General features: G+C 34.1%; 1 protein-coding gene across 1 annotated transcript in view; it reads left to right on the top strand.

Annotated features, from left to right (window-relative positions):
* Positions 1-27040, top strand: part of LOC100242081 (callose synthase 7) — an 84220-nt gene extending 57180 nt beyond the window's left edge. The window contains exons 17-42 of the mRNA XM_010658818.3: positions 2651-2711; positions 3890-3971; positions 4062-4111; positions 4200-4286; positions 4488-4607; positions 4813-4907; positions 5021-5102; positions 5193-5356; positions 5512-5635; positions 5783-5910; positions 6039-6150; positions 6244-6395; positions 11741-11850; positions 11942-12061; positions 12162-12230; positions 12346-12535; positions 12609-12720; positions 14948-15070; positions 15149-15267; positions 15414-15497; positions 22788-22900; positions 22974-23203; positions 24432-25229; positions 25332-25382; positions 25688-25873; positions 26533-27040. Coding sequence (XP_010657120.1) covers positions 2651-2711; positions 3890-3971; positions 4062-4111; positions 4200-4286; positions 4488-4607; positions 4813-4907; positions 5021-5102; positions 5193-5356; positions 5512-5635; positions 5783-5910; positions 6039-6150; positions 6244-6395; positions 11741-11850; positions 11942-12061; positions 12162-12230; positions 12346-12535; positions 12609-12720; positions 14948-15070; positions 15149-15267; positions 15414-15497; positions 22788-22900; positions 22974-23203; positions 24432-25229; positions 25332-25382; positions 25688-25873; positions 26533-26772 — 3802 coding nt within the window. The 3' untranslated portion in view covers positions 26773-27040. The remainder of the gene's footprint in view (positions 1-2650; positions 2712-3889; positions 3972-4061; positions 4112-4199; positions 4287-4487; positions 4608-4812; positions 4908-5020; positions 5103-5192; positions 5357-5511; positions 5636-5782; positions 5911-6038; positions 6151-6243; positions 6396-11740; positions 11851-11941; positions 12062-12161; positions 12231-12345; positions 12536-12608; positions 12721-14947; positions 15071-15148; positions 15268-15413; positions 15498-22787; positions 22901-22973; positions 23204-24431; positions 25230-25331; positions 25383-25687; positions 25874-26532) is intronic.
* The last annotated feature ends 324 nt before the right edge of the window (positions 27041-27364 follow it).

Below are 27364 nucleotides of genomic sequence, written 5' to 3' on the forward strand. Positions count from 1 at the left end.
CTTCTTCCTCTTCAATTTGCTGTTGTTTTCCCTTATCTTAATGACCTGCTGAAAGCTTTGCAACAATATGAAGACTTGTTCCCGTCCTCACCACATTTATAACACTTAAAGCTAAATTTAGTTTGATTCCAATTTGCTTTTCCAACTTTATGAAACTGGTACCCAGCTCCAGCAGTTGATCCTCTCCATGTTTCAGGTTATGTACTATGCTGTCCCCTGACTCAGACATTACCTCCAACAGTTGGCATCCTATGATTACCTCCACTTTTAGAGTACCCTGCTAGAGACATTACCCGTCTTGTTTTGATTTTTGTACACAACCAAAGTCCTTTTGTGAGCCTCAGAAATAGTTTCAAGTTGATGTAAGCTTCAGTTCTCTTGAGTTCCTTGTCGTAGGCCCCCGATAAACTAGGCTTCTTGCTGTTCTTCATGTCCAGAAATCTCATTCCTAGCCACTAAGTGATGAAACTCTTCTGTTTACTCATTTACCAACATGTTTCCTTGCTGTAAATTATGCCAGTGCTGATATATGATTTGAACTTAAATGGGTCAAAATTTTCTTTCAGCTTTGTCTTCATTTTTTCTCAATCAGCAATCCTCAATTTCCCCCTTCTTTGTCTTGTTAATTTCACTTGACTCCACCAAGTGATTCCTTTTCAATTGGATAGCTATCAGCCTTACCTTCTTATCATCTGGACTTTCCTTATATCGAAAAGTTGTCTCAATTGTATTAAGCCAATTGATAAACTTTTAGGCTTGAATGCTGCCATGGAATTCTGAGATCTCAATCTTTAAATTTGACTCCGCTATTAATCATCTGGATCTACTGGGTCTCTATGACTAACTCAATTACGAAATGTATTCTTTAAAGGAATCAACCTATTATGATATTTTGACTTCATGATCAAGATTTTCAAGTTTTGTCAATTGTTGTCTCAAATTCTCAACTTGTCTCCTTTTTTTTTTTGGATCAGAAACGAAGAAAAATTCTCAACTTGTCTCCTTAGTTGATCAATCTCATTTTTGTTGTCAAAAGGTGGATCAGTCTGGGCTGCTATTTGGTTCCTCATAGTCTAGGAGGCATGACTGATGAGAGTGAACTAAGCGACCCCATATCAACCAGCTTTGATACCACCTGATGTCCAAAAGTTGGAGAGTAGTGAACAACTGTTAGTTCAATGTTGTCTAGTTGTTAAACTCTGCTCTATGTGATCATCTCTCCAAAACGGAAGAAACGAAGACCAAAAGCTAAGAGTGAAACAAGGAGAAATAAGCTTCTAGGGTTAGAAAACCTAAGACACTACCTGGTGGATGAAAGAAAGGCTTGGTAAGCCTTCCTTTATTTTCAACAAAAAAATTCCAAGAAAAATTGATCATAAAGTCTAAAGAAAATAAATTATAAATGTTATCCTAAAACAATTAAATTCTAGCCATTAATATGTTTTAGTCTTGTTCATTCCTCTTGTTTATATCAAAGACTTAAAACAAACAAATACCTTTATGAAGTGGCACCCTTTTAGCACCCTAACTATGGCCATACCAGCCTGTCTCTAGGTATCATGTTCACAATGTGCCAGCAGCCCTTGCTTGGTCTCCTGCAATGCCGAAAGCTACACCAAGTTGAGACCACATGTGCCAAGCCCTCTACTGAGCCCCCATGTTGCATTGTAGCCCCCCATGACTTCTATCCATTTTATGCATGCCTTGGCTGAAACTTTGGTGGTGTAACTCACCTTATAATGAACAATTGACCCTTAGGCTGTCCATCTCATTTTTTGGCAGGTCTCAAGCCTTTTGAGTGCTGCCAGTGACACAAAAAAGTTCAGCCATCTCATCTACTAGATCATATATCTATATATATGTGTCACTGTAAGAGATGGATGTGCAGTAATCTTTTGTAAGCCAGCAGGCAAATGAAGAACTTGTCACTAACCAAGAGCATAGATTTTTCTTAATGAAAATAAAAATAAAAATTACAGTTATATTTCAGGCTTAGAGGTAAAGGATCTAGTTAATTTGTAAATCAAAGTGTCTCCTGATTAAAACAAGAAGCAAACTATTCTGAATTATCATGCAACTATTGGAGCTGCTTCCAAACAAAATGGAAAATTAAAAAAAAAAAAAAAAAAGAAGAAGAAGAAGCAGAAGAAGAAGAAGAAAGAAAAGAAAAGATAAGAAAATCTCAAATTCCATGTAGAAGCTCGAGTCCTAAGTTACTTTAATTTTAGAGCGCAAAAAAATTCAAATGAAACAAACAGTCTAAAGCTTTCTGATAAAGTTCTCTAATTTGGGTGCATTAGTGATGGTACGAACTTTAGAGGTAAAGGATCTAGTTAATTTATAAATCAAAGTGTCTCCTGATTAAAACAAGAAGCAAACTATTCTGAATTATCATGCAACTATTGGAGCTGCTTCCAAACAAAATGGAAAATTAAAAAAAAGAAAGAAGAAGAAGAAGAAGAAGAAGAGGAAGAAAGAAAAGAAAAGATAAGAAAATCTCAAATTCCATGTAGAAGCTCGAGTCCTAAGTTACTTAAATTTTATAGTGCAAAAAAATTCAAATGAAACAAACAGTCTAAAGCTTTCTGATAAAGTTCTCTAATTTGGGTGCATTAGTGATGGTATGAACTGGAGGTGCTTTATTCCTCAGGTACACGCTGTTCTGGATCACACTGCTGATCAGCAAGCTAGCATTCAGCTACTATGTGGAGGTGACTTTGTTCTCCTTTTACTTTATTTTTAGGTGTAGCATTGTTTGTGTGTGTGTGTGATTTTAAAGGTTAAGGCACAACTAGTATGATCATTAAATGATCGAGCATTTGGGCATGTTCCTAGAGTTTTTAAGTATAGTCTTGTTGGTTGTTATTTGATTAGTGGTTTATAGGTGAAGGTACAATCAAAATGATCTTTAAATGATTGGGCATTTAGGTGTAGGCCTAGATTTTTCTAGTATAATCATGTTCGTTTGTATTAGGTTTAGTAGTTTGAAAGGTGAAGGCACAATCTATTATGAACTTTAGATGATTGTGCATTTTCATGTAGGCCTGTGGTTTTCAAGCATAGTCTTGTTGGTTTTTGGTTGTCATTTTGTGTGTGTGGCCCAATTTGTTATGTAACCCTAATAAAAGATTAAGTACAAATCATATGCAAAAATAGGAAATTTCATTGTTTTCCAAAACCATGCCTACCTCCATTGATGGGAATGCAAATTCCACTATCAGCAATATGAACATGTTATAGAGGATAGATGAATTGGTTCAAAATGCAGGCCCTGCTCATTGTATCTTCCCCTCAATTCGAGCAATGAATAAACTCATGTTTCCATGCTCTACATTAGCCATAAAACAAACCCATATTTTCCATGCTCTACATTAGCCATGAAACAAACCTATATTTTCCATGCTCTACATTAGCCATGAAACAAACCTATATTTTATTTCTCTGCTGGTTGTTTCCTTTCTCTCCCTTTCATCTCTGCCAGAGCCATGAAAAATCCTTGTAGGCTCATCTCTATTTCTGATGGATTTTTCCCTTATGAATTTTCTTTGCATGACATAAGATTTACATAGATTATAAATCAATTCCTTATTAGACCAGGACGATTTCCATTCTGGTGAAAAAAACATCAAGAAAGTTCTCTTCTACATGAAAGTCTCTACAAAAAAGTATTATAATAAGATAGGAGTTCTCCTTTACAATCCTGTTGCAATTCATCTTGGGCTTGTTATTGACGTTTTCCCTTGCACTCCTGTTTCGGTTCATGTTTTGCATGTCATTTAGAAATTCCTCTACACTGGTTTAATTCAAAATTTCCTTTACATTCTGGTTTCAGTACATGGTATGCTGTCATTTGTTTTTAATATCTAATTCTACATTTTCTTTCTAAAAGATATTGCCATTAGTTGGACCTACAAAGGCGATCATGGCAGTGCCTGTTGGCAGATATAAATGGCATGAGTTCTTTCCAAACGGTAATGCTCAGTTATTTTGTTATTTTTTCCTGTTTCTTTTTCTCCTTTATGGCTATCTCCTTACTCATTTATGTTTTGGAACTGTTATAGTAAAACACAATTATGGTGTGGTTATTGCAATATGGGCTCCCATTGTTCTTGTAAGTACACTATAATATTTCTCTACAATTATGTATATAAGTTTTCAAGTTATCTTCTGAATACTGACATTAGTTTATTGGTATATAGGTTTATTTCATGGACACGCAAATATGGTATTCTATATTCTCCACCATTTTTGGTGGCATTAATGGTGCCTTCAGCCACCTTGGTGAGGTTAGTGGCCAATTTGTATTCAAAACATGGTGAAACAAGTTGAAGAAAAAGTTAGTGACCTTTTGAAACCCATGAATATTGGATTTTCCAGTGGGCAGAAATGAAAATTTCTTTTCTATTTGACTTTTCTGGGAGTTCTGATGGTTAGGGATACAATTTATTCCTTTTTGAAATTTACTTTGTCTTAGTTCTTTTTTTTAGATACGGACACTTGGGATGTTACGGGCAAGATTTGAATCTGTTCCTTCAGCTTTTAGCACACGCCTTGTGCCAGGACCAAAAGAGAAATCCAAAAGAAAGCACAAAGAAAAAAATCACTCGGTAGTGCTATCTTTCCTTGATTTAGCATTTTTTTTTATAGGAAACAATGATTTAGCAATGTTCATTATTGCTCTTAACTCCATGCACTCTGTTAGATACTTTCTCAATCTAGATGCAGGCAACATATTCTGTGTCTGTACAATATATACAGTGTGACTTATTTACTCCATTGTCTCTAGCTAAAGTGAACACTTTTCTGCTGTAGGATGAGAATACAGAAAGAAAGAACATTGCAAAATTCTCTCAGGTCTGGAATGAGTTCATACATTCTATGCGATCAGAGGACTTGATAAGCCATTGGTTAGTTGCTTGCTTAGACATGCATTACATATGGATGATATCCATTATAAGTTCATAACTTTCTTTCTTTCTTCTTATTGTTTTTTGGGTGGGGGACTGCGGGGATGCTCCAGGGAGAGAAATTTATTGTTAGTTCCAAATTCTTCAAGTGAGATTTCTGTTGTACAGTGGCCTCCTTTCCTGCTTGCTAGTAAGGTAATGTATAAGCTTGGCTTAGTTCCTCATGTTCATTTCTCAGTTCAACAAACATTGTGTTTGACTTTCTTGCTTTTTCACATTTACCAGATTCCTATAGCATTAGACATGGCAAAGGATTTTAAGGAGAATGAAGACGCTGGTTTATTTAAGAAGATAAAGAATGATGATTATATGCATTCAGCAGTGATTGAATGCTATGAGTCACTCAGGGATATATTATACGGACTTTTGGAAGATCAAAATGACAAGATGTAAGGAAGATCTGCTCAAAATGTTTCCTTTTCAGTTCTTACGCAATTTAATGTTGTCTCACCATATACAACTTTTCTGATAATAAAAGAATTTTTATTTTTCTCAATATAACGAAAAATCCTGATTATGGTTTAGCTTGCCTCTTGTTATACAGGATTATAACCCACATATGCCGTCAAGTCGATGATAGCATACAACGTAGCAGATTTTTGAGTGAATTCCGGATGAGTGGTCTGCCTCTGCTCAGTTTTCAGTTGGAGAAGTTTCTAATACTTCTGGTAGCATTCGTCTTTGTATTCCTTATTATTATTATTATTACTATTATTATTATTATTATTATTTTCCAATTGCTTGGCAATGAACAAGAGATGCAGTCTGGATTTTATCTTTATAACTACTGAGTGCTTAAGTATGCACATTGGCAGCTTGGTGATGAGGAACATGAGAAAGACCCATCCATCAATGAGGAATATGAGAAGGACTCATCCATCATCAATGCACTGCAGGATATTATGGAGATTATCCTGCGGGATGTTATGTATAATGGGATTGAGTAAGTGCTGAATGCAGGATCACTTGGGGGAATTTACAGAAAAAGAAAAAAAAACAAAATTATATTGTATTTTTACAACAGAATGAGTTTTCATGACTCATTTTTGCTATGGTCCCTTTTCTATGTAGAATTCTGGAAACAACTCACCTGCACCACTTGAGAAATCAGAATGAATACAGGGAGCAGAGGTTTGAAAAGTTACACTTCCAGCTTACTCAGAAAAAGGCTTGGAGGGAGAAGGTATTTAGTGCTCATTGTGTTTTTTCAAATATCTTGCAATAGTGTTGTATGTGACCATCCTTTGATCTTGTTCTTTTCTTTTTTACTCAATAGGTTACCAGGCTCCATTTGCTTTTGACAGTCAAGGAATCTGCTATAAATGTGCCTATGAATTTGGAAGCTCGTCGACGTATCACTTTCTTTACAAACTCCTTATTTATGATTATGCCACCTGCTCCAAAAGTTCGTAATATGTTCTCTTTTAGGTCTGTTCTGCTGAATATAAGTATTCTCTGCACTCTTGCTTTATTGTGTTTATCGTCCATTATTTCTAGTTGGGTTGTCAATATGCTTCTTTCTTTGATGAATTCGACGTTAAAGGCATTTTGTGTGCTAATTCATCGTATTAATATATTATCATCACGATACTGTTATTCTTCATGAAAATATTTGAGTTTTGCCACTTGAATCACATGAACTCAGCAGGTGTATCTTTCATGTCAAATCCCAAAGCTATTGGTTCTTCCATTATTTTGAAGATGCTACTACCATAAAGTTTGAGTACCGTAAATAACAGTGATTTACCCTTCTAGTTTCTAAGCTTTATATTTTGCACTTCAACCTCAATAAAAATTAGCGTGCTTGATGTAGGACAATCCTAGGATGGTTGCCTATAATCAAATAAGTGGGCTAGAGTTTTTATCTTTTAAGGTTTAAGGAGAGGAACAAGAGATAAAGCTTATGTTGACAGAGTGAAATGAAATAAAATAAAATATAAAGAAAGAAGATAAGAAACCTTAGAGTCGCACTAAGGCCTTCTAGGAGTCTCACCTAGATGAAACTCCATGGAGTCTCATCATTGAAAATTGCAAAGTAGACAAGAAACATAATATTATTAATCATCAAACAATACTTGGGTTTATATTAATTAGCTTCATTAATAGGCTTCTCTAAGAAATCTAAATTCTTCTAGGATTCTAATAACCTATTTTGACTCTAATTTTAATTCTCCTATAACCTAATTGGCTACTTTGAATTTGACTCCAATAAATACTAATCCTAATTTAATTATAAGTAATACTAATCCTATTTTAATTATAACTAATACTAATTCTTTTTCTTGATGTATATCTTGGAGACTCATCCTCATCATTGTTTTTTCCTATTATCTTATTTGCCTCCATTACAATAAATCCATATGGGAGAGATTAAGGGATAGAGAGCATCAGATTAGTAGCTCAATCTGCTTCTCTTTTCCCAATGTTATTTTAGTTTTGGGTTGTTTTCTTTCATTTTTATTCCTATTTGCTTTGAAGAATATGTCACCCTTCTTTTTAACTAGTTTTCCTCTAATTAATATTGTTTCTTATTTCCTAGTAGCAAAAATATTGCATATGAGAGGTTGAAAAAACCCAACCCAAATTGAGATCGAGTTGAAAAAACCTTACCTAAGCCCAACCCGAGTATTGAACATGATCGCCCAAGCTTGTCCAAATGTTGAGTTAGGTCAAGAAACCCATCCAAGTTGTGTTCCTACATGCCTCTAAGTCGGTCTTCTAAGTTGAGATAAGAAAGTTACCTAAGAGTTGGAATTAGGATTTTGAATAATTCATTCTCATTTATTTGAAATTCAACCTATTTATACAAGTTGTATAGTTTTAAAAAAATGGCCTAAGGAAATAAAAACCAATTCCTACAATTACTCTAACATTCCTATCTTACTATAGATATACAGATTTGATTTGATCTTATATTCAAATTCCATGATTTTAGTTCATAATCAAATCAAGAAAAAAAATCCATGTTTTTCGACACTCCCCTTCAAGTTGATGCATAAATATTATGCATTTTCATCTTGTCTATTATGGAATTAAAAAATAGACTCTTACTCGAGGTGGCTTTGCATCAGTACAAGCTTCCACAAGAAGATGATCATTCTTCTTCAAAAATAGACTCTTACCTAACAACATAGACTATGTTTGGTTGAGTATAGGATAAATAAATAAGCCTTTCTTTGGTACATGCCCTTATTAATTGGATCTCCCTTAATCTCTGCTCTTAGTTGTGGTTAGGATCTATCGGTGTAACGATAGGTTTGCACCCAATCAGCCTAGTTTCTTCCAAGAGATAAATTACATACTTTATTTGGCAAAAAACTATACCATGCTTGGTTCTTGCTACTTCTCTGCTAAGAAAATATTTTTGATTGGAAACGACACAAAGATATATTGATAGCAAAAAGAAGTACAAGAAGAAGGATGAGAAATCCTCCCACCAAAGACAACTAAATTACAGGAAAATACACATAAACAAACGAACTCCCACTGAGGACCAATCCTTATGGAGTACACGCCGCTATCCAATCCAGTTGAAGCACATTAAGGGGAGTCCTCTTAAATGCCTTGGAACAGAAAGCCCAAAGGGAAGCAAGGAAAACAATAGAGTCTCAAAGGAACTCTGAATTCCTTGCTTTATCCTCGAAAATCCTTGCGTTTCTTTCCCACCACACAACCCGAATTAGAGCGATGCTCGCAGCTTGCCATAAAACAATCCCTCTCTTAGAATTACCGAAGCCTTTAAATTTGATGAACATCATGTCATATATACTCCTTGGGGGAACCCAATCCATCTTAGCTAACTGAAATAACCTGTGCCACAACCCAATCATCAAGGGACAATGAAGAAAAAGATGATTTGCTGATTCCCCATGCTTCATACACAGAATACAAATATCAGGACTAAGGGCTTTGTAGGGTTTTCTCACTTGTAACATGTCATTAGTATTCACCTTCTTGTGTGCCACTAACCAGACAAAGGACTTCACTTTGAAAGGAACTTGAGAATTCCAAACGAACTTTGAAGGAAAGTCTTGAGGAGATCCAGAAGATTGAGATAATGCTAGAAAAAAGGATTTGACTGAAAAAATCCCTGAAGAGGATAATGGCCATAATCTGGCATTTGGGACCAAAGGAGAAAGATACAAATCATCAAGAGACCGCATGAGGCCTTCTAAGTCCTCAATCTCTGAATCTGACAGGTTACGGCGGACATTCAAATTCCAAGAGAAAGGACGAGATGGACCGAGAACTGAGGAAATAGAAATGTTTTTATCCACAACTACTCTAAATAGTCCTGGATATTAGATTCCCAAAGGTTGGTCCCCCCACCACAAATCTTCCCAAAACCGAATTCTTTCCCCGTTTCCTACCACATACCGAGTAAACAAGGAAAACCCCTGAAAGACTTGTGCAATAGCCTTCCAAGGACAGCGATGTGAAAAAAAAAAGATCCTGAAATGGAATTAAAATACTCTTTTTCATTATTAGTTCTGAGAACTTGTTTTAAGTTTGAATCATTTTGTGATAATTTTTTAATAAGGGCAACTTTGGATTTTTCTTTTAGCAAGTAAATCCAAGTGGTCCGCATGAAATCATCAATAAAATTCACAGACCATTTAAAACCAAAATAAGATAAAGTTATGGAGCAAACCCAAACATCACTATGAATGATAGCAAAAGGAACTTCTAATCTTTTATTACTAAAAGGATATGGAATATAATGACTCTTTGACATCTCACAAATTTGACATTGAAAACTTAAAGGTTCAATTCCAAGAAATAATTTAGTAAACATTAATTAAAGAGACATAAAATTCAGATGTTTAAAATGAAACTGACCATATCTCTACTCTTTTATTTTTAGAAGCTTTATAAATCAAAACCCTTGCATTGTCTTTCACTTTCGAAATCATGTAATGAGACCCTTCTCTCTTCTTAGCATTGCCAATCTTCTTCCTTGTAATTAGGTCCTCAAAAACATAATGAGTTGGATAGAACTTTACACAACAATTTAAGGGTTTTGTGATTTTATTGATTGACAAAAGATTAATTTTTAGAACATAGAGAACTAAATCGAAAGTAATTGATGGAGAGATTGAAACAAAACCTTTACTATTAATAGGGATAAATGATCTATTAGCAACAAAAACCTTACCATTATTTGAATGTGGATTATAGGACAAGAAACACTTTGATTCATTCATACTATGATTAGATGTCCCTAAATCAATGATCTAGGGTTTAGATGAAATATTTTTAGATGCATTTAATGCAAAACCAATATTACCTAACTTGGCAAAATGGGAGGAACGGTTAGATGAAGATTTAGATTGATCTCGCATCTTGTACAATAGCTTTAGTTGATCCTTAGTGAAGGGACTTTTGTCTACTGATTGAGAGGTTGTCTCATGCTCTAATATCATTTGCAATAGTGCTTTGGAATGTTGAAGGTTACTTTACCCCCTTATCACCAAGAGGTGGTTTCCCATTCAACTTCTAACAAGTATCTCACTCTCTCTTGTATGCCTTAGCTTCTAGCGGTAATCACACCAACAAGTATGTTTTTTCCTCTAGATTTCTATTATTGCAAAAATTTAGAGAGATTGGGAAGATTTAGGGAGCCTTTAGTTTGTTCAAATCTAAGACTTCTTGGAAGTTTGGACCTACCATAACACTGCTTCGTCCGTCCTTAACATTCAAATAAGAAAACACACCACTTGACTCATCTTATTAAACCAAGCTTGAGTTGACCATTTCATCCCATGTATGACTTTCTTTAGCATACATACCTTTCTTGACTCATGTTATCAACAAACCTTATGGTTTATATACTTCTTTTTGCAAATCACCATTCAAAAAGTGTACATTTTTTTCTATCAAGCTACTATAAGGATTAGCAAAGAACAATAAAATTTAGTAGCTACATTGAATTCAATCTAGCTACAAGTGAAGGGGTTCCAAAACAATCAACATTGTGTGTTTGTGTATTGTCCTAAAAAACTTTTGGGCTTTTGACCTCTTAATAGTACCATCTTGGTGGTATTTAACAACAAAGACCCATATATAACCTATAATTTCTTTATTTTCTACTAAAGTGGCTAAATTCCATGCGTTACAATTACATTAGGCAATCATCTCCTTTTATATGGCAAGCTCCCAATGAGGATAAGAGAGTGCCTTGTGGTAAGTCTAAACAACAGAAAACTAGGAGAGAATTGTTTGAGTGAAAAATTGGTATTTCATTGATGATTGAGAATGATATACACATACACTACTTATAGGCTATACGAGGTACTAAAAAGGGAATAGAATAATTATACAACTAACCTAATTTACAGAGTTGACTAGGTCTATATTTAAACATAAAATACAACTAGGTGATGCTTAGAGATCAGCTATAAATCTAAGCTGAATATTCTCCTTTCCAACACTGCCCCTCAAGCTAGTTTGAAGATATCTTACATAGATAGTTTGCCCGTCAATTTCTCAAATTGTTTCTTAGACAATTCCTTTGTAAGAACATTTGCAATCTGTTCATTAGTTGGCATATAAGTCATAGAAATTTGTTTGTTCCTCCTTGATGAAATGTTTATCTACCTCAACATGCTTGGTTTTGGTTTTCTTCTTCATCATTTCTTGCCTTTGTATCATTTTAACGGGAGCATGTCCTTTTCTATGATTCATTTAGTGGTGATCTTGATGGCTAAGTAAGCTCACCATTGCTAATCTAACCTAATTTCCTTTTTTTCTTTTTTAATCAATTCATGGTTTAGTGTTTTGACTCCGTACTACAAAGAAGATGTTCTCTATTCTGATGAGGAACTTAATAAGGAAAATGAGGATGGGATATCAATTTTGTTTTATCTGAAGAAGATTTTTCCTGGTAAGGTTGAAATACTCAATGTTGTATTGTGATGCTTATTGTTTGTAATAGGAAAAGAACTGATCGTTTGATCCCTGTGATTGCAAAATAGATGAGTGGACCAATTTCGAACAACGTCTAAAGGATCCAAAACTTGGATATGCTAACAAAGACAGGATGGAATTAGTTCGCCAGTGGGTTTCTTGCAGAGGGCAGACACTTACTAGAACAGGTTTGGGCAATTAGGAATGCCTGCCGCCTTTTCTCACTCTGGTATTGTTAATGGATTTTTTTGCTTAATCTATGACATTCTATATATATGTTTCTTCCAGTGAGAGGGATGATGTACTACAGGCAGGCTCTAGAACTGCAAGGCTTCCTGGAATCTGCAGGGGATACTGGTAGATAATCTAGCACATACATATTCCATCATTTCAAGTCAACATTGTGTCCTGTTGATTTCCTGCTAAGGGGAATTCCTTTGACCCACAAATTATTTATTCTTTCCCTTTGCAGCTATTTTTGATGGTTTTCGGACTATTGATATAAATGAGCCTGAGCATAAGGCTTGGGTAGATATTTCACGAGCTCGTGCGGATTTGAAGTTCACCTATGTGGTCTCTTGCCAACTCTATGGTGCTCAAAAGGTCTCCAAAGATACTAGGGATCGAAGTTGCTATACTAATATTCTCAATCTCATGTTGACGTAAGTTATATTATTTATAGTGAACTGTTGGTTTAATGTTGAAAGGTTCTTGAGTCCCATAAAAACTATACAGGTACCCAAGTTTACGTGTTGCTTACATTGATGAGAGAGAGGATACGGTGGGTGGAAAAGCAGAGAAGGCTTATTACTCTGTTCTTGTCAAGGGAGGGGATAAGTTAGATGAGGTATGTATTGACAAACATGATAGTGATTCAATTTTATTTTATTTTTGCTGAATATTAAGGCCACATTTGAACTTGTCAATTTGGAGGAGGTCTGGATTATAGCCATTTGAAATACACATACATACACACACACACACATATATATATGTATGTATGTATGTATTGGTTGAAAAAACCAATTCATTCACTTGAGCAGAAAATAGTACACACATATAGAAAGTGTCAAGAGTATAACACTCAATTTACAGCTGTCCTAATCACTAATTTTGCAACTGTCCCAGTCAATAGTTGATTGTTGTAGTTGTGCTAATCTATGCAGTAGTTGACTAATTCTACCAACTAATATTAACAACTAATATACAGCCAAAATAGCTCATTTAGAGCTAATCATGCCCTAAGATTTGGAGATTCTCTACATTTCCTACACTCTCCCTCGAGTTGGTTCAAATATATTCTTTATTCCCAACTTGCATGTTATTGAGTTCAAGCTTAGATTAGATACTCCTTTCAGTAAACATATCAAACACCTGCAGTTTAGATGAAACAAAAAGAGCGCAAATGATACATGATATGCTTTAGAGCACGATTTATGGTCTTCCACAATGGTTGATGGTCCTTCTCATCGTTTGGGTACTCATTGTCCAATATAGTCAAGACTATACTATAAAAGGTAAGGAAGAGTATGTGGATGGTGTATGGGGAATCTATAAAGCACTTCCATGAATTTATTTGATGGATCTCCATGCTTAGGTTTCCTCATCCTTGAAGTGAACAACAATTAACAAACATGCTAATTTGATTATTAAAGGTTTTTTGCAAAAAATAAGATAAATAATGTAGTGGTTGAAAAAATCTAAAAGCATGGAAATGCAACTACTGCATAGTACATACCTAATACAAGCATTAATAGCAAGTTTGAACGGTCAAAAATTTTCATGGGAAAAGTTTGTCATTAAATTAAAAGTCAAAAAGGTAGTCTTGTTTTACTAGAACTATAATAAATGAATATATGAAGGCGACCGATTAGATCTTGGAAATCATAAGAAAGTAGTTGAGGGCTGGCATTATAAAAGTAGAAGAATGTACTCATTGTAAGAACCTTTTTTCTAGAAGAAATATAATAAGTAATTAACCAGAATTTTCTGGTTTCAGTTTATGCAAAGATCTTTTCCTGAATTTCTCCTTTAAGATATCTTGGCTCCAATGGTGTTTGGAGTAACTTGCTTCTACCCTACTTGGATAGCAACTGTACAAGTTTTTCAGTTTTCATCAATACCTCATATATGTTTGTTCATGCAAATGTTATGACAGTTGCACCTCCCCCCAAAGTCAAACCTAAGGGTTCACTCACTTGAGACCTCTAGAAGCCTTAATTCAACCCCTCCTCCCTCTAGTTTCAGAGCAATAATCCTCACTGTTGACAAAAAATACACTAATCACCATCAAGTCTATTTGGAGCCAAGAAATTGTCTTACCAAAATATGTTGTAGAGAGCTCTAGCCAACTATAATCATAGTCTTTCTTGAACTCCCCCTAAAGGATCACTCTTTTATCTTGAAAGAGTTCTCTTGTCCAAATTTTATTAGGAATCATGGCCACACCAGGAATGTGTCTACTTGTAACAAAGGCTCTTCAAGAAGACCTTCTTATTACCTTTAATGAGGCATGGTCATAAAAAGATAAAAACACCTTTTTATTACCTTTAAGGAGGCATAGTCGTAAAAAGAAAAAAACATGTAAAAACAAAAAAGAGTGGTCTTATGAAGCAAGGATACAGAAGGAACAAGGTAGCGTCCAATGTGATTAAACTCCATCAACATAAAGCAATGGCCTAGGCAACACTTCCTTAACAATATTGGGAAATATGGTATCACACCCATCAAAGAATGTATTCTGGAATTTACCTTAGTAATATACCTTGGAATGTTAACATAACTACTTTTCTACTAAGAGCTAATCCATCAATTTATATTTCATCATTTCATTGTAGATATCTACTCCTCTAATGGCTGGTTGGGCTTAAGAAACATATATGATAATTGGAATGTATAGCTCCTTGCCTTTTTGAACATAGAACAAATCATTATGTCAGGAAAAGTCATGTGAAATGTGAATTAAAATTTTCCAAAAGCTAATGCTGATCTTATTCATGTGTGAAAACTTCAAATTTCTCTTATCTTAATATTCTTTAAAAAAATCTCTTATTTGATAATCCCTTGCCTTTTAGGAAGTATATCGTATCAAGCTCCCAGGTCCTCCAACCGAAATAGGTGAAGGGAAACCTGAAAATCAAAATCATGCCATTATATTCACTCGTGGAGAAGCTGTGCAAACCATAGACATGAATCAGGTAATTTCCATATTGTCCTTTCTTCAAAGAAGATACACTATAATTTGATTGATTGTGTATTGTGATCCTTGTCTAAAGGATAATTACCTCGAAGAAGCTTTCAAAATGAGAAATGTATTGGAAGAATTTCGGAAGCGTCGCCATGGGCACCGACAACCTACAATATTAGGTTTAAGGGAGCATATATTTACTGGAAGGTTAGTGTTAGCTTATATCTATTTTTCATATAGTTTAATTGGAAGAATGCCATTGCAGGAGTGAAATGGAACAATCCACAAAACAGTATTATGTGCGGTAATGTCAATGTGCTAGTGTAAGCTTATTTTCTCCTTCTGTTTTACAGTGTTTCATCACTTGCATGGTTCATGTCCAATCAAGAGACTAGTTTTGTGACTATTGGACAACGAATTTTGGCAAATCCGTTGAGGTGAGCCTATCACAGTTTCTTTATTGAATGAAATGTTATGTTGTTTTACATCCAACATATTAATATTTACAAATATTTCAGTGATTTGATCATTTTGACATTTTGTCACCTATGAATAGGTATGGGGATGGTATTAAGTAATAGCATTCAGGGATTCTAAACCAAAGTTCGCTCATTGAAGCTGAAAATTGTGGTGGAAAACATTTTGAAACATTGTCAAACCAAAATAAGGATAAAAATAGGGAAAAGTTTGTAAACAGTTAGAAAAATGTAAAATACACTTGGATGTACAAACCAATAGTAATTTGAGTAAAAAATTATGATCCAAATGTGCAGACCAATACATAAACCCAGAGGTAAAGATTATACTCAAAGAGAGAGAAATAGTGTGATTGTAATTTAACTGCAACTTGGTACAGCAGGAATGTCCTGCTGAGATGATTCTATTAACAACCAAATAATTTTGAATGACTTCTTCAGCCTAAGATTTTACTCATCAAGTGATCAAAATATTAATACTGCTTGATTGAGTGGAAAAAAGATCCAAAAATAATTATTGTTAATATTGAAGCACAAAATCATCCAATTCTTTATTGTTAGTTTCGACTATTCTTAGGAATATGATATTGTTATAATATTTTTATGTAAATCATTTCTGCTGCATATTGAGAAGCTGAAATAAAAAAATTTATACTTAAAATAAAAAATAAGTATTGTTAATATACTTATTTTTTATTTTAAGTACTATGGTTGTTTGGTAAAGTTAACTTAAAAATTTATTTTAAATCATCAAATTGGCAAAATTAACCCTCATTAATTTTAACTAAAATTTATATTTCCATTAATCTTAAGGAATAAATTTATTTGTTAAACATTCATATTTAAAGTATTGTAGAAACATGAGAAAGCGATAAAAATCTTTACTATAAAAAATGAGTTGTGAATGTAGAGTCATAGTTGTAAAATATATTTTCACTAAATACAGGTAAATAAGGTAAAAGAGATTTGAGATTAAGAATAAGTTAACTATTTTGACTTAATACTTAAAATTATTTTTAACTTCAAGTTGTGATATGAAGTTATTTTAACAAACATGCTTAATCTACTTAATGACTTAAATTAAGTCATTGAGTCATATTAAGTCATTAGGTTGATTTACCAAACACCCACTAAGTTTCTATAAAATAAAAAATAAAAATAAATAAAAATCTGTTTTCTTTCATTTTGTTTTTTTAAAAGATTTAATAGTTTTAGGAAAGGAATAAAAGTCTAATAAGAGTTACTACATAGGTTAGGTTTCTATTTTCATGGTTTTGTTCAAATTTGAAGGTTTTCTAAAGCCTATAAATAAGGCTAATTGATGTTATATAGGATTAATAGTTGATGATAAATAGTCTTAAGTTCATTTGCATGCCTTGCAACTTTCAGTAGTGAGACTCTATTACTTTTCTTCTAGGTGAGACTCCTAGAAACGCTTAGTGAGACTTTAAGATCTCCCATCTTTCTTCTTCATATTTTTTTTTCCATTTTGTATTCTAGTTTTTTCCTGTTATAATCTTATTCTTGTTCACCTCCTTAAATCCTAAAAGATTGAAAACTTAGCCCAGTTTATTTGATTGTAGACAACCATTTTAGGGTTTTCCTACATCACTTTATCTTGGTGCTAGCTTAAATTAAGTCTTCTCTAGTTTAGTTAGCTAAAAGAGTACTTTCAGCAAGCAACATTCAACAATATGCCCAATGAGTGTATCCAGCTAATGTATAATGGTAAGAGGTCAATGGAGCCATTTGATGTAAGTCTATAATGATTGGGAATACTCTTGCTATAATTCATTTCTTCTTTTGTTAGTTATTGCTCTCTGACATGTGTATTTGATTGTTTGTATCTATTAGATGCAAATTTCTCTTTGAATATAATCTCTTTAATGACCCTATTTTAATCTTCTACAATCAATAAATTTTGTGTATAAAACTATTTTATCTCTCGCATTTCCATTAGTTAGAGAGACACAATGGCTCCCATGGATGCCAAGTTCCTTGTACAAAGCTTCCATCAATTATAGAGAATAGTTTCCATGGGTGCCAAACCCCAATCTCTCTCTCTCTCTCTCTCCCCCTCTCCCCCTTTCCCCACTCCACTAGCAAAGAGGAAAAATTTTGTTCAAAAGGAAGGAGAAATAATGTTTGCAAAGATGAGTAACCCTTCAAGCAAGCTGCAGAAATATAATAGCTAAAAGAACATACAACTAGGAAACCCAAAAGACCCCACTAGAGAACACGCAACAGAAAATCTTAGAAGAGAGGAATTCTCTACTAAAGATATCCACCAAGATAACTTGTCCTTTAGCCAAAGGATTCACTACCTAGATCGTTGGCCTAGGCTTCCTACCAAAGAAACATCATGATTGCTAAGTCAACAATTTTCTGAATTCGCATAGCAAACTTTAATGCCCTCCCTATCACTTTAAAGCCTAATAAGGACAATCGTTTATTCTCCTTCTACTCAAAGGTTACTAATACTCAATAGAATGCCTCTGTAAATCCTACAAGTAAGGTTAGGATCTTCAATTCTATGGCCACATTAAAAGCAGTTAACTTAAAAGAAGAAGAAAGGACAAATGTTTGTTCTCCTTATTGGTCTCCTTTCACTCAAAGGCCACTAATACTCAATAGGAATGCCTTTGTAAATCCTACAAGGTTAGGATATTCAATTCTATGGCCACACTCAAAGGTTACTAATACTCAATAGGAATGCCTTTGTAAATCCTACAAGTAAGGTTAGGATCTTCATTGATGATTGTGTGTGCATAACTTCAACTTAACATCTCAAAGAGAAATCGTAAGTTGCCACAAATTTCAAATCATTTCACACAATGATTTTGATGAGGATGAATCTCTGAAATATATATCAAGAAAGGAAATTTGTATTAGTTGCAATTAAATTAGCATTAGTATTTGTTGGAGTCAAATTAGGATTATCTAGCTAGGTTATAAGATAATAAGAATTAGAGTCATAATAGGTAATTAGAATCCTAATAGACTTTGGATTTCTTAGAGAAGCCTATAAATAAGGGTAATTGATGTAAATCAAAAGGATGAATTGATTGATGTTAATAATATTATATTTTTTTCATTGCAATTGTTACAACCCTCAATGGTGAAATTCCATTGATTTTCTTTTAGGTGAGACTTCGAGAAGGCCTTAGTGAGACTCTAAGGTTTCCATATTTTCTTAATCGTTTCTTCTCTCTCTATTTTTTTATTTTATTTTTCTCTACCATAAACTTTATTCATTGTTCCTCTCCTTATACTCTAAAATCAAAACCCTAACCCACCTACTTTTGAATATAGGCAACTGTTCTAGGGTTGTCCTACATTAGATTCAAATCAGTTTCATGCCAAAATTAAAGCTTTTCAAACAAATAATGGAAAAGATATTTTTTAAATATTTCATCTCAACAAAATGAAATGGGAAAGAAAAAAAAAAATAGTGGAAGTTGCTTGAGCCCTTATGGTTTACCCATAATGTCTCTAAAATTTGCTAGAGGGATGTTGTCTTCATTACTACCTATTTAATAAATTGCATCTCTCTAAGACTTTAAAATTCAAAACTCTTATCTAGGTTCTAAAAACACCCTTTCCCAGTGTTAATCTCTTTGGATCCCTTTCTCTTAAGGTTTTTGGGTGTGTAACCTTTGTTCATCTTCCAAATAGGATACAATCTAATAGATGCTAGAATGATTAAGTGCATATTTCTGGGTTATTCACCTACACAAAAGTGATACAAGTGTTTTTACTCTACAACCAAGAAGAGTTTTGTTACTATGGATGAAGCTACGAAGAAATATAAAAAATGAAACATGCCAAAAATGTATCTAATCCTTTAAGTCCATTGGTTTAGTCAAGAAGAAACTAGAACAAGGTAATGGATCCTATGTCTCTCTCTCATAACCAATCTTAAAACCCAAAGCAGGTAATTTTGACTCTTTTTTTGCCAACACCTTTGTTTGATATTGATCTTTATGTTCCTACTACTATAAGGAAGGGAGTTACAAGCTTTACAAAACATTCTTTTTCCAATTTTGTGTCATACCATCGTCTAAATCCTAATTTCAAGGCTTTCACCACTTGGTTATCTTTAAAATCTAGTCCAAAAAAATGTACAAGAGGCTTTAAAAGATTAAAGTGGAAAGAAGCAATACATGAGATGAGAGCTTTAAATAAAATTAAAAAATGGGAAGTAGTTGAATTACCAAAGAGAAAGAAAAAAATGGGTTAGTAGTGGGTGTTCACTATTAAATATAGGGTTGATGGATCTATTGAGAGACATAAAGGTAGGTTAGTTGGTAAAGTTTACACCCAAACTTATGACAATGACTATCGAGAAACATTTGCCCTTGTTGTGAAAATGAACTCTATTAGTATCTTATCATCTTTAGCAGTTAATTTAGATTGGCCATTACACAATTTGATGTGAAAAAACACTTTTCTATGTGGAAAGTTAGGGGAGGAAGTATACAACATCTTCCATCTAGTTTTGAGAACTTTCAAAAATAGAAAAAGTTTATAAATTAAAGAAAAAGTTTATAGATGATATCATTGTTACTAGTAATGACATGGAAGAAATCAAAGGTTTGTAGAGTTGACTAGCAAGTGAATTCAAGATAAAGGATTTAGGGAACTTAAGATACTTTCTTGGAATTGAAGTGGCAAGGTCCAATAGTGATATAGTTTTGGCTCAAAGAAATTACATCTTGGACTTACTAGAGGAAACTAGAATGCCTAGTTGTAAACTGGCAAAGGCACCCAATGATCCAACCACAAATTAGGGTGAGAAACGAAGATACAAGAGACACCCTATGGGAAAATTGATTTACTTATCTCATTCAAGGTTGGACATAGCCTATGTAGTAACTATGATAAGCTAGTTTATGCACTCACCATTAGATTACTCTTAAAGTATTTAAAGATTACTCTTGGAAAGGGATTCCTGCTTTCCAAAAATGGTCACCTCAAAATAGAAGCCTATACAAACACAGATTATGTTAGCTCTCTTATGGATAGAAGATCAATGACAGAATATTGCCCCTTATAGGAGGCAATCATGTTACATGAAGAAGCAAGAAATAGACAGTTGAGGCAAGATCCAATGCTGAAGCGGAATTTTGGGCTATGGCTTAGAATATGTGAAGTCTTATAGATTAAAAGACTACTCAGAGTTTAAATTGGCGCCCAAAGAACCAATGAAGATTTATTATGATAATAAAGTTGCAATTGGTATATCACATCGTCCAGTTCAAATAATTGTACTAAACATGTTATGGTGGATAGACACTTCATTGAAGAAAAAATTGAGAATGGGCAGATTTTCATGCCTTTTGTAACAATCAAATAACAGCTCGTAGATATTTTCACAAAAGGAATGTCAACAATCACATTTGAATCTAAGGCTGACAAGCTGGGAATGCACATCTATGAATCAATTTAAGAGGAGTGTTAGTAGGAGCAACATAGAATCTGTCTAGATTCATAGAATCTGGTTTAGTCAATGTTTTGTGTATATTTGGTAGGGAGTAGATATGGAGTCATTCTAGGGATTGAATACTTGTATATTGGACTTTTTTGGTCCTCTAATAGCTGTACAAATCTTGTATTTATACCCTGTAAAACTTTTCTGGTTAAATTAAATGATTAAGAAATTAAGTTCTCCAGAAGCTTGGGATGTGTTGAAGCTAAGAGGGGTTGTTGGAGATCACCAACACCTTTAAACTGGGAGTACTACCATTCATCCAAGCTGTGTGCTTGATTTGTTGGGAAATTACTTCAACCAAATCTGAGCAGAAAGAAGCTGATAAAACTCTGAAATTCTGGAATGATACAAACTATTTAATTATTTTTCTTTGCTTAGATAGCTTGCAAGAATCATGTAGAAGGCAGGAAAAGAAATAATTACAATCTTGAAACTCTTCACTCTAGGAATTTAGGAAACTCAGTCAAGACTCGTGAATGACTTTCTCTTCTAATCAGAGAACATTCACAATAGATGAGCTAATTTGATAGATGTCTTAACAAAGAATATGTAATAAAATAAAAAATTAAAAAATTAAAAAAATAAATAAAGGAGGAAAAAAAAAAGGGAGAAAAAAAAGGGGGAAAAAAAAAAAGAAGGAAAACCCCAATATTTGCTTAGAATTTGAACAAATAAGCTGGTTCTTTATCTTAAAATTAAATAATAAAAAAGTAATTCAACATGGAAGCACCATCCTTATCACCAAAAAAATCATAAATGAGGCCACTAATTGAAACTCAGAAATAGCATTCCAAATTTGGTTGGTTGTGCTAGATATAGCATGAGTCAAACTAGCACTAATGCATGAACCTTTCTGCTTACAAATTAGATGTAACAGATCAGCTTGAGATTGCATTGAGCTTAGGTTGAAGCCTAAGTCAATGTATTCTTACTCATTCATGACCTATTTTATACACCTTTATACCATATGCATGTAGAAAGATATTATGACTAATAGTTACTTTCACTTATGTAACATAATGTATTTAATACTCAATGCCTACATAGGTCAAAATGCTCCTGATCTGCAAAGGGAAAAAATGGTAATTCATCCAACTTAAACTGAATTGCTCAACTTTGACTGGTGTGCCCTAAGATATGGTCAAGACAATGATAAGAGGTAGGGTTCAGTTTGGCAGGGGACAGCCCATATAACCTTAGGCTTGGGATCTGTTGGCCTTTGAACTAACCTGGCCTACAGAGTTGCTGCATGATTGTGAAATGACTTATTTTTAAGCTAGAGTGTAGATTGGGAGTGTACTCATCTAAACAATGTCAATAGAAAATTAAGTCTTTCAAATTCCACGGGTTTCCACAATGCCCGACAACCATAAAATTTATTTATAAAATTTTCCTGTTTATTTCATTGTTGCCCCATACTGATAACACTGTCCTTGTGACTAAAATATTTCTGCAAAAATGCAATAGATGGATGGAGATGCAAACATTATATGATAAACTCACATTTCATCTACTTCTAAGCTTTGAAGATATGTCTCAATTTTATTCTCTTAGAACATAAATTTAAAGTAACCTGCATCGGAATTGTTTTTGCATTTTATTGTGTTTTGAATAACAATTCTTTCTGTTTTTTCTTGTTTATATTGGAACATCAAATTTGTTAAGGATTCTTGAAATTCCTCATATGGTTGAATATAATCTGTCTTATTTCCATTTATTCCCGTGTGACTTTCTAATTGAGAAACATCCTAAATTTACAGAGTGCGGTTCCATTATGGTCATCCTGATATATTTGACAGACTCTTTCACATAACAAGAGGTGGCATAAGCAAAGCTTCAAAAATAATAAACTTAAGCGAAGATATATTCTCAGGTAATTGTTTGGTTCATCACAGGTGACTGCTTAACAAATATTATCCCACAGCTGATAGTGTAAAAATCTTCAGGTTTCAATTCAATTTTACGTGGGGGATATATAACACATCACGAATACATCCAAGTAGGCAAGGGACGTGATGTAGGGATGAACCAGATATCACTTTTTGAGGCTAAGGTTGCAAATGGAAATGGGGAGCAAACACTTAGTCGTGATGTTTACCGGCTTGGACGGCGGTTTGACTTCTATAGAATGCTGTCATTCTACTTTACAACAGTTGGCTTCTATTTTAGTAGCATGGTTTGTCCACCAAACAGATCTCCTTATATTATATCTTATGTTTTTACATGTTTTCTAGTCATTCAGATAATTAAACTAGTATGATGGGTAGAAAAAAGCTCAACAATTCTTCCTAATTTTAGTCGATATGATTTCTTATAGTCACTTCCCTCAGTCTTATGTCTGTCAAAAAAAGATTACTTGGCTCAGATTGTCTTCATTTTGTTATTGTTGAATATAATGAATTTATAGTGTACAATCTTTCCTTTTTTTAATATAGGTCACATGTATGGTAGTTAGGACTCCTAGTCTTGTATATATATATTTTCTCAATTGTAAGTAGACACCACATGAATGAGAATCAAGGTTTTCTTCTCTCTCTCTCTTAACATGGTATCAAAGCCAAGGAAGAAAACATTCCTTATTTGATGGGCTAGGGTGCTTGAGGCGAAGGGGTTTTGTCATGAGAGTTGAAAACACTATTTACTGTGAAATATAATACCAAAAAACTGAAAATTATTTTAAAAGTCAGAATCGGATCAATAGGGTGTCAGGTTCAGACCAACCAGTTGCTGATTCATCAATGCAAGCAACATCTCCATTGTTGTTTGAATGTTACCTCCTCATCCCCTACATATTTAGTGGTATTAAATGGAGTAGTTACTGGTAATTTTCAAATTATCAGAATTGATTGACTTTTCAAATTATCAATCCTCTTGAATCGTAGTTAGATTTGACTTTTTGGACTAGTATACACACTTATCTGTCTTTTTTTATCCTTCTTTGTACTTAATATTTCAATACAATGAAATTGTTGTTTGTTATAAAAAACAACAACAACAACAACAACAAACAATGATTGAACATATGCATCATTTAGAAAATTTCCATTAGGCGCACTTTGTTTTTGGGTTAGATATCTGGAAGAAGCTGAACTTTGTTCCTGGTTTTTGATCCTAGGAATTCAATCCTTATTTGCAAAATAGAACTATATGAGATACAAGATAAAGAAAGTCAAAATTCTTTGAGGTTGTAAAAATATAGGTCATATTCCATCCATTGAAGCAACAGTGAAGTCAGAGATTTGACCTTTCTACTCTCCTAATTGGGAGAATGCTAATCACGTTGGGCCACTAGGACGGTGCATACTAGTTTAATTATGTTTCTTGGATGTGCTTGTAGAAGAACCTTTTTTCTCCAGTGTTCAGAGTATGTGTTTGATTTTGATTTTAATGTAATCTTTTTTCAGGTTACCGTTCTTACTGTATATGTATTCTTATATGGACGTGTATATATGGTTATGAGTGGGCTGGAAAGGTCAATTCTTGAGGACCCAAGCATTCATCAGAGCAAGGCCCTCGAGGAGGCATTGGCTACCCCAGCTGTCTTTCAGCTGGGCTTGTTGTTGGTGCTACCCATGGTTATGGAAATTGGTCTGGAGAGAGGGTTTCGCACTGCACTGGCTGATTTTGTAATAATGCAGCTGCAACTGGCCTCTGTATTCTTTACATTCCAGCTTGGGACAAAAGCACATTTTTTTGGAAGAACAATCTTGCATGGAGGATCTAAGTACCGGGCCACTGGACGTGGGTTTGTTGTTTTCCATGCAAAGTTTGGTGATAACTACAGGCTGTACTCACGAAGTCACTTTGTGAAGGGGTTGGAGCTGCTTATGTTGTTGCTTGTATATCAAATCTATGGAGAATCATATCGTAGTTCAAATATCTATTTGTTCGTTACTTTCTCCATGTGGTTCCTGGTTGCTTCCTGGTTATTTGCTCCTTCTGTTTTCAATCCATCTGGATTTGAGTGGCAGAAAACAGTGGATGATTGGACAGATTGGAAGAGGTGGATGGGAAATCGTGGTGGTATTGGTATCCAACAAGATAAAAGCTGGGAGTCCTGGTGGGATATAGAACAAGAACACCTGAAAAGCACAAATATCAGGGGGAGAGTGCTGGAGATAATTCTTGCTTTTCGCTTCTTCATTTATCAATATGGAATTGTTTACCAGCTCGATATAGCACATCGCAGCAAGAGTTTGCTGGTATCATTTTTAATCTCCGCAATTTTTTTTTTCTTTTATTATATCAATAACTGTACCATATCTCACCTTGCATTTTGGTTGTTTATCTTTTATTTTGGATAGGTATATGGACTGTCATGGATAGTTATGGCAACTGCTCTTCTGGTATTAAAGGTAAATGTAATAAATTCATTAATGTGAAATGAGTGTGTTTCAAAGTAGCTTGAGTAATTGTTGGACTTCTTGATCTGACACTTGGGGTGCAGAATGCAGACATTCGAAACACAATGTTCCTTGTTAAAAATCAAATCATTTTTATTATCTGCATTTTATCATTTTACTATTTTTCTTTCAATATATAATGTAAGACATTCGGTCCTTTTTGAGCATCATTGTCCATGGAGATGATATGCTTCCTTCTATCTTAACTGACTTTCATTTGGTCTCATGTTGGTTGCTTGTTTTCCATGTTGCTATAGATGGTATCAATGGGTAGACGAAGATTTGGTACCGACTTTCAGCTAATGTTCAGGATCCTCAAAGGACTTTTATTCCTTGGCTTCATATCAGTCATGACTGTGTTATTTGTAGTATGTGGCCTTACAGTATCTGATTTATTTGCTGCAGTCCTTGCCTTCCTGCCCACAGGGTGGGCCATTCTTCTTGTAAGTTCCAAGTTTCAAACTTCTGCATATTCCAAAACTAGAAACATGCAGTAGTTTGTATGCATGCATAACAACTAAGCCATCATGATAATCTTATATTAGCTTTTAAAAGTCCAAGGTTATATATATAGCATCTAAACACAATATGGTTACCTTGACTTTTAAAGTTAAAACTTCTATATCAAAATTTTGATTCTTCTTCCAAATGTTACAAAAACGAAAAATAAATGACATAATCTAGAATTGAAACTATTGTCATAATTGATATGCTTTGTGCTACATTGGATTCTTGTGCTTATGTGGCACAATATGCATAATTTTCTTTATTTTCTTCTTTGCTTTTCTAATATGAAGTGTGATTTAAAGTTGGAGTTTTATGATCATTATTGCAACAAATTAAAGTTGTGATTTTATAGTTACACATACTGTTGCTACTTGAAATGGCAGTATTGGCAAAAACTATGTTTTCTATATCTATATTTGAGTTGCATTTATCCCTGAAAAACAATGTGTTCCTGTTGACCGAAGTTTTCACCCTAATGAAATTTATCATGCCATTGTTTTGGCTGATGTGTTTCTTGGAAATGCTTTCATTAGTTTGTATTCAGAATTTTTCTTCCTAATACGTTGTTCTCTCTCTCCTCCCCTACTCCTTTCAGATTGCACAAGCATGCAGGCCTATGATTAAGGGTGTAGGATTCTGGGAATCAATAAAGGAGCTGGGAAGGGCTTATGAGTACGTAATGGGACTAATAATCTTCTTGCCGATAGTCATATTATCATGGTTTCCATTTGTGTCAGAGTTCCAAACCCGCTTGCTCTTCAATCAGGCATTCAGTAGAGGCCTCCAGATTTCCATGATTCTTGCAGGGAGGAAAGACAGGGATTCATCTAATTGAGCTTTCCAGCATCTCACATTCATCCTTTTTTTCTTTTGAAGGATACTCGTATTTATTTTGGAAAACAGAGGATTGCCATAGTTATTCTGTAAGATCCATCAACACTGATCTCTTTCTTCTTTTTCCTTTTCGTCTGTATTTGTTGTTGCTGCCATTGTTGTATAAGCACAGTAGACTTATTCCAAGAGTAATTTCTCTAACACAAAATCTAAACACTAGTACTCCAAGAAAGCAGTCAAACTAATGGAGAATTGTCTGTTAGATTTTATTCTCCTTCCTCACTTCCCCACTTCAGCAGCAGCTCATCATGGATTTTGGTTGGTGAGGTTGTGAAGATGGCCGTAGAGAATAATACTAAGCTTGTGTTTTGCCAAAGACAAGGGTTCAGTTAGATGTCTTTTAGCTCATTTCTTGTATGAAGCTGGACCCCGTAGCTAATTCATATTAAGAAATGAACTAAAACCATAATTGGTGAATGTAATTTTCTCATCAATTGTTCACCAATTTTTTTCCTCAAAAATCAGTGATTACCAATTGACATGTGGAGCCATCCAATTGATCACAGCTATGATGACCTCAGACCATGGCTATT

The sequence above is a fragment of the Vitis vinifera genome, chromosome 12, assembly GCF_030704535.1.
Source record: "Vitis vinifera cultivar Pinot Noir 40024 chromosome 12, ASM3070453v1".
NCBI lineage: Eukaryota > Viridiplantae > Streptophyta > Magnoliopsida > Vitales > Vitaceae > Vitis > Vitis vinifera.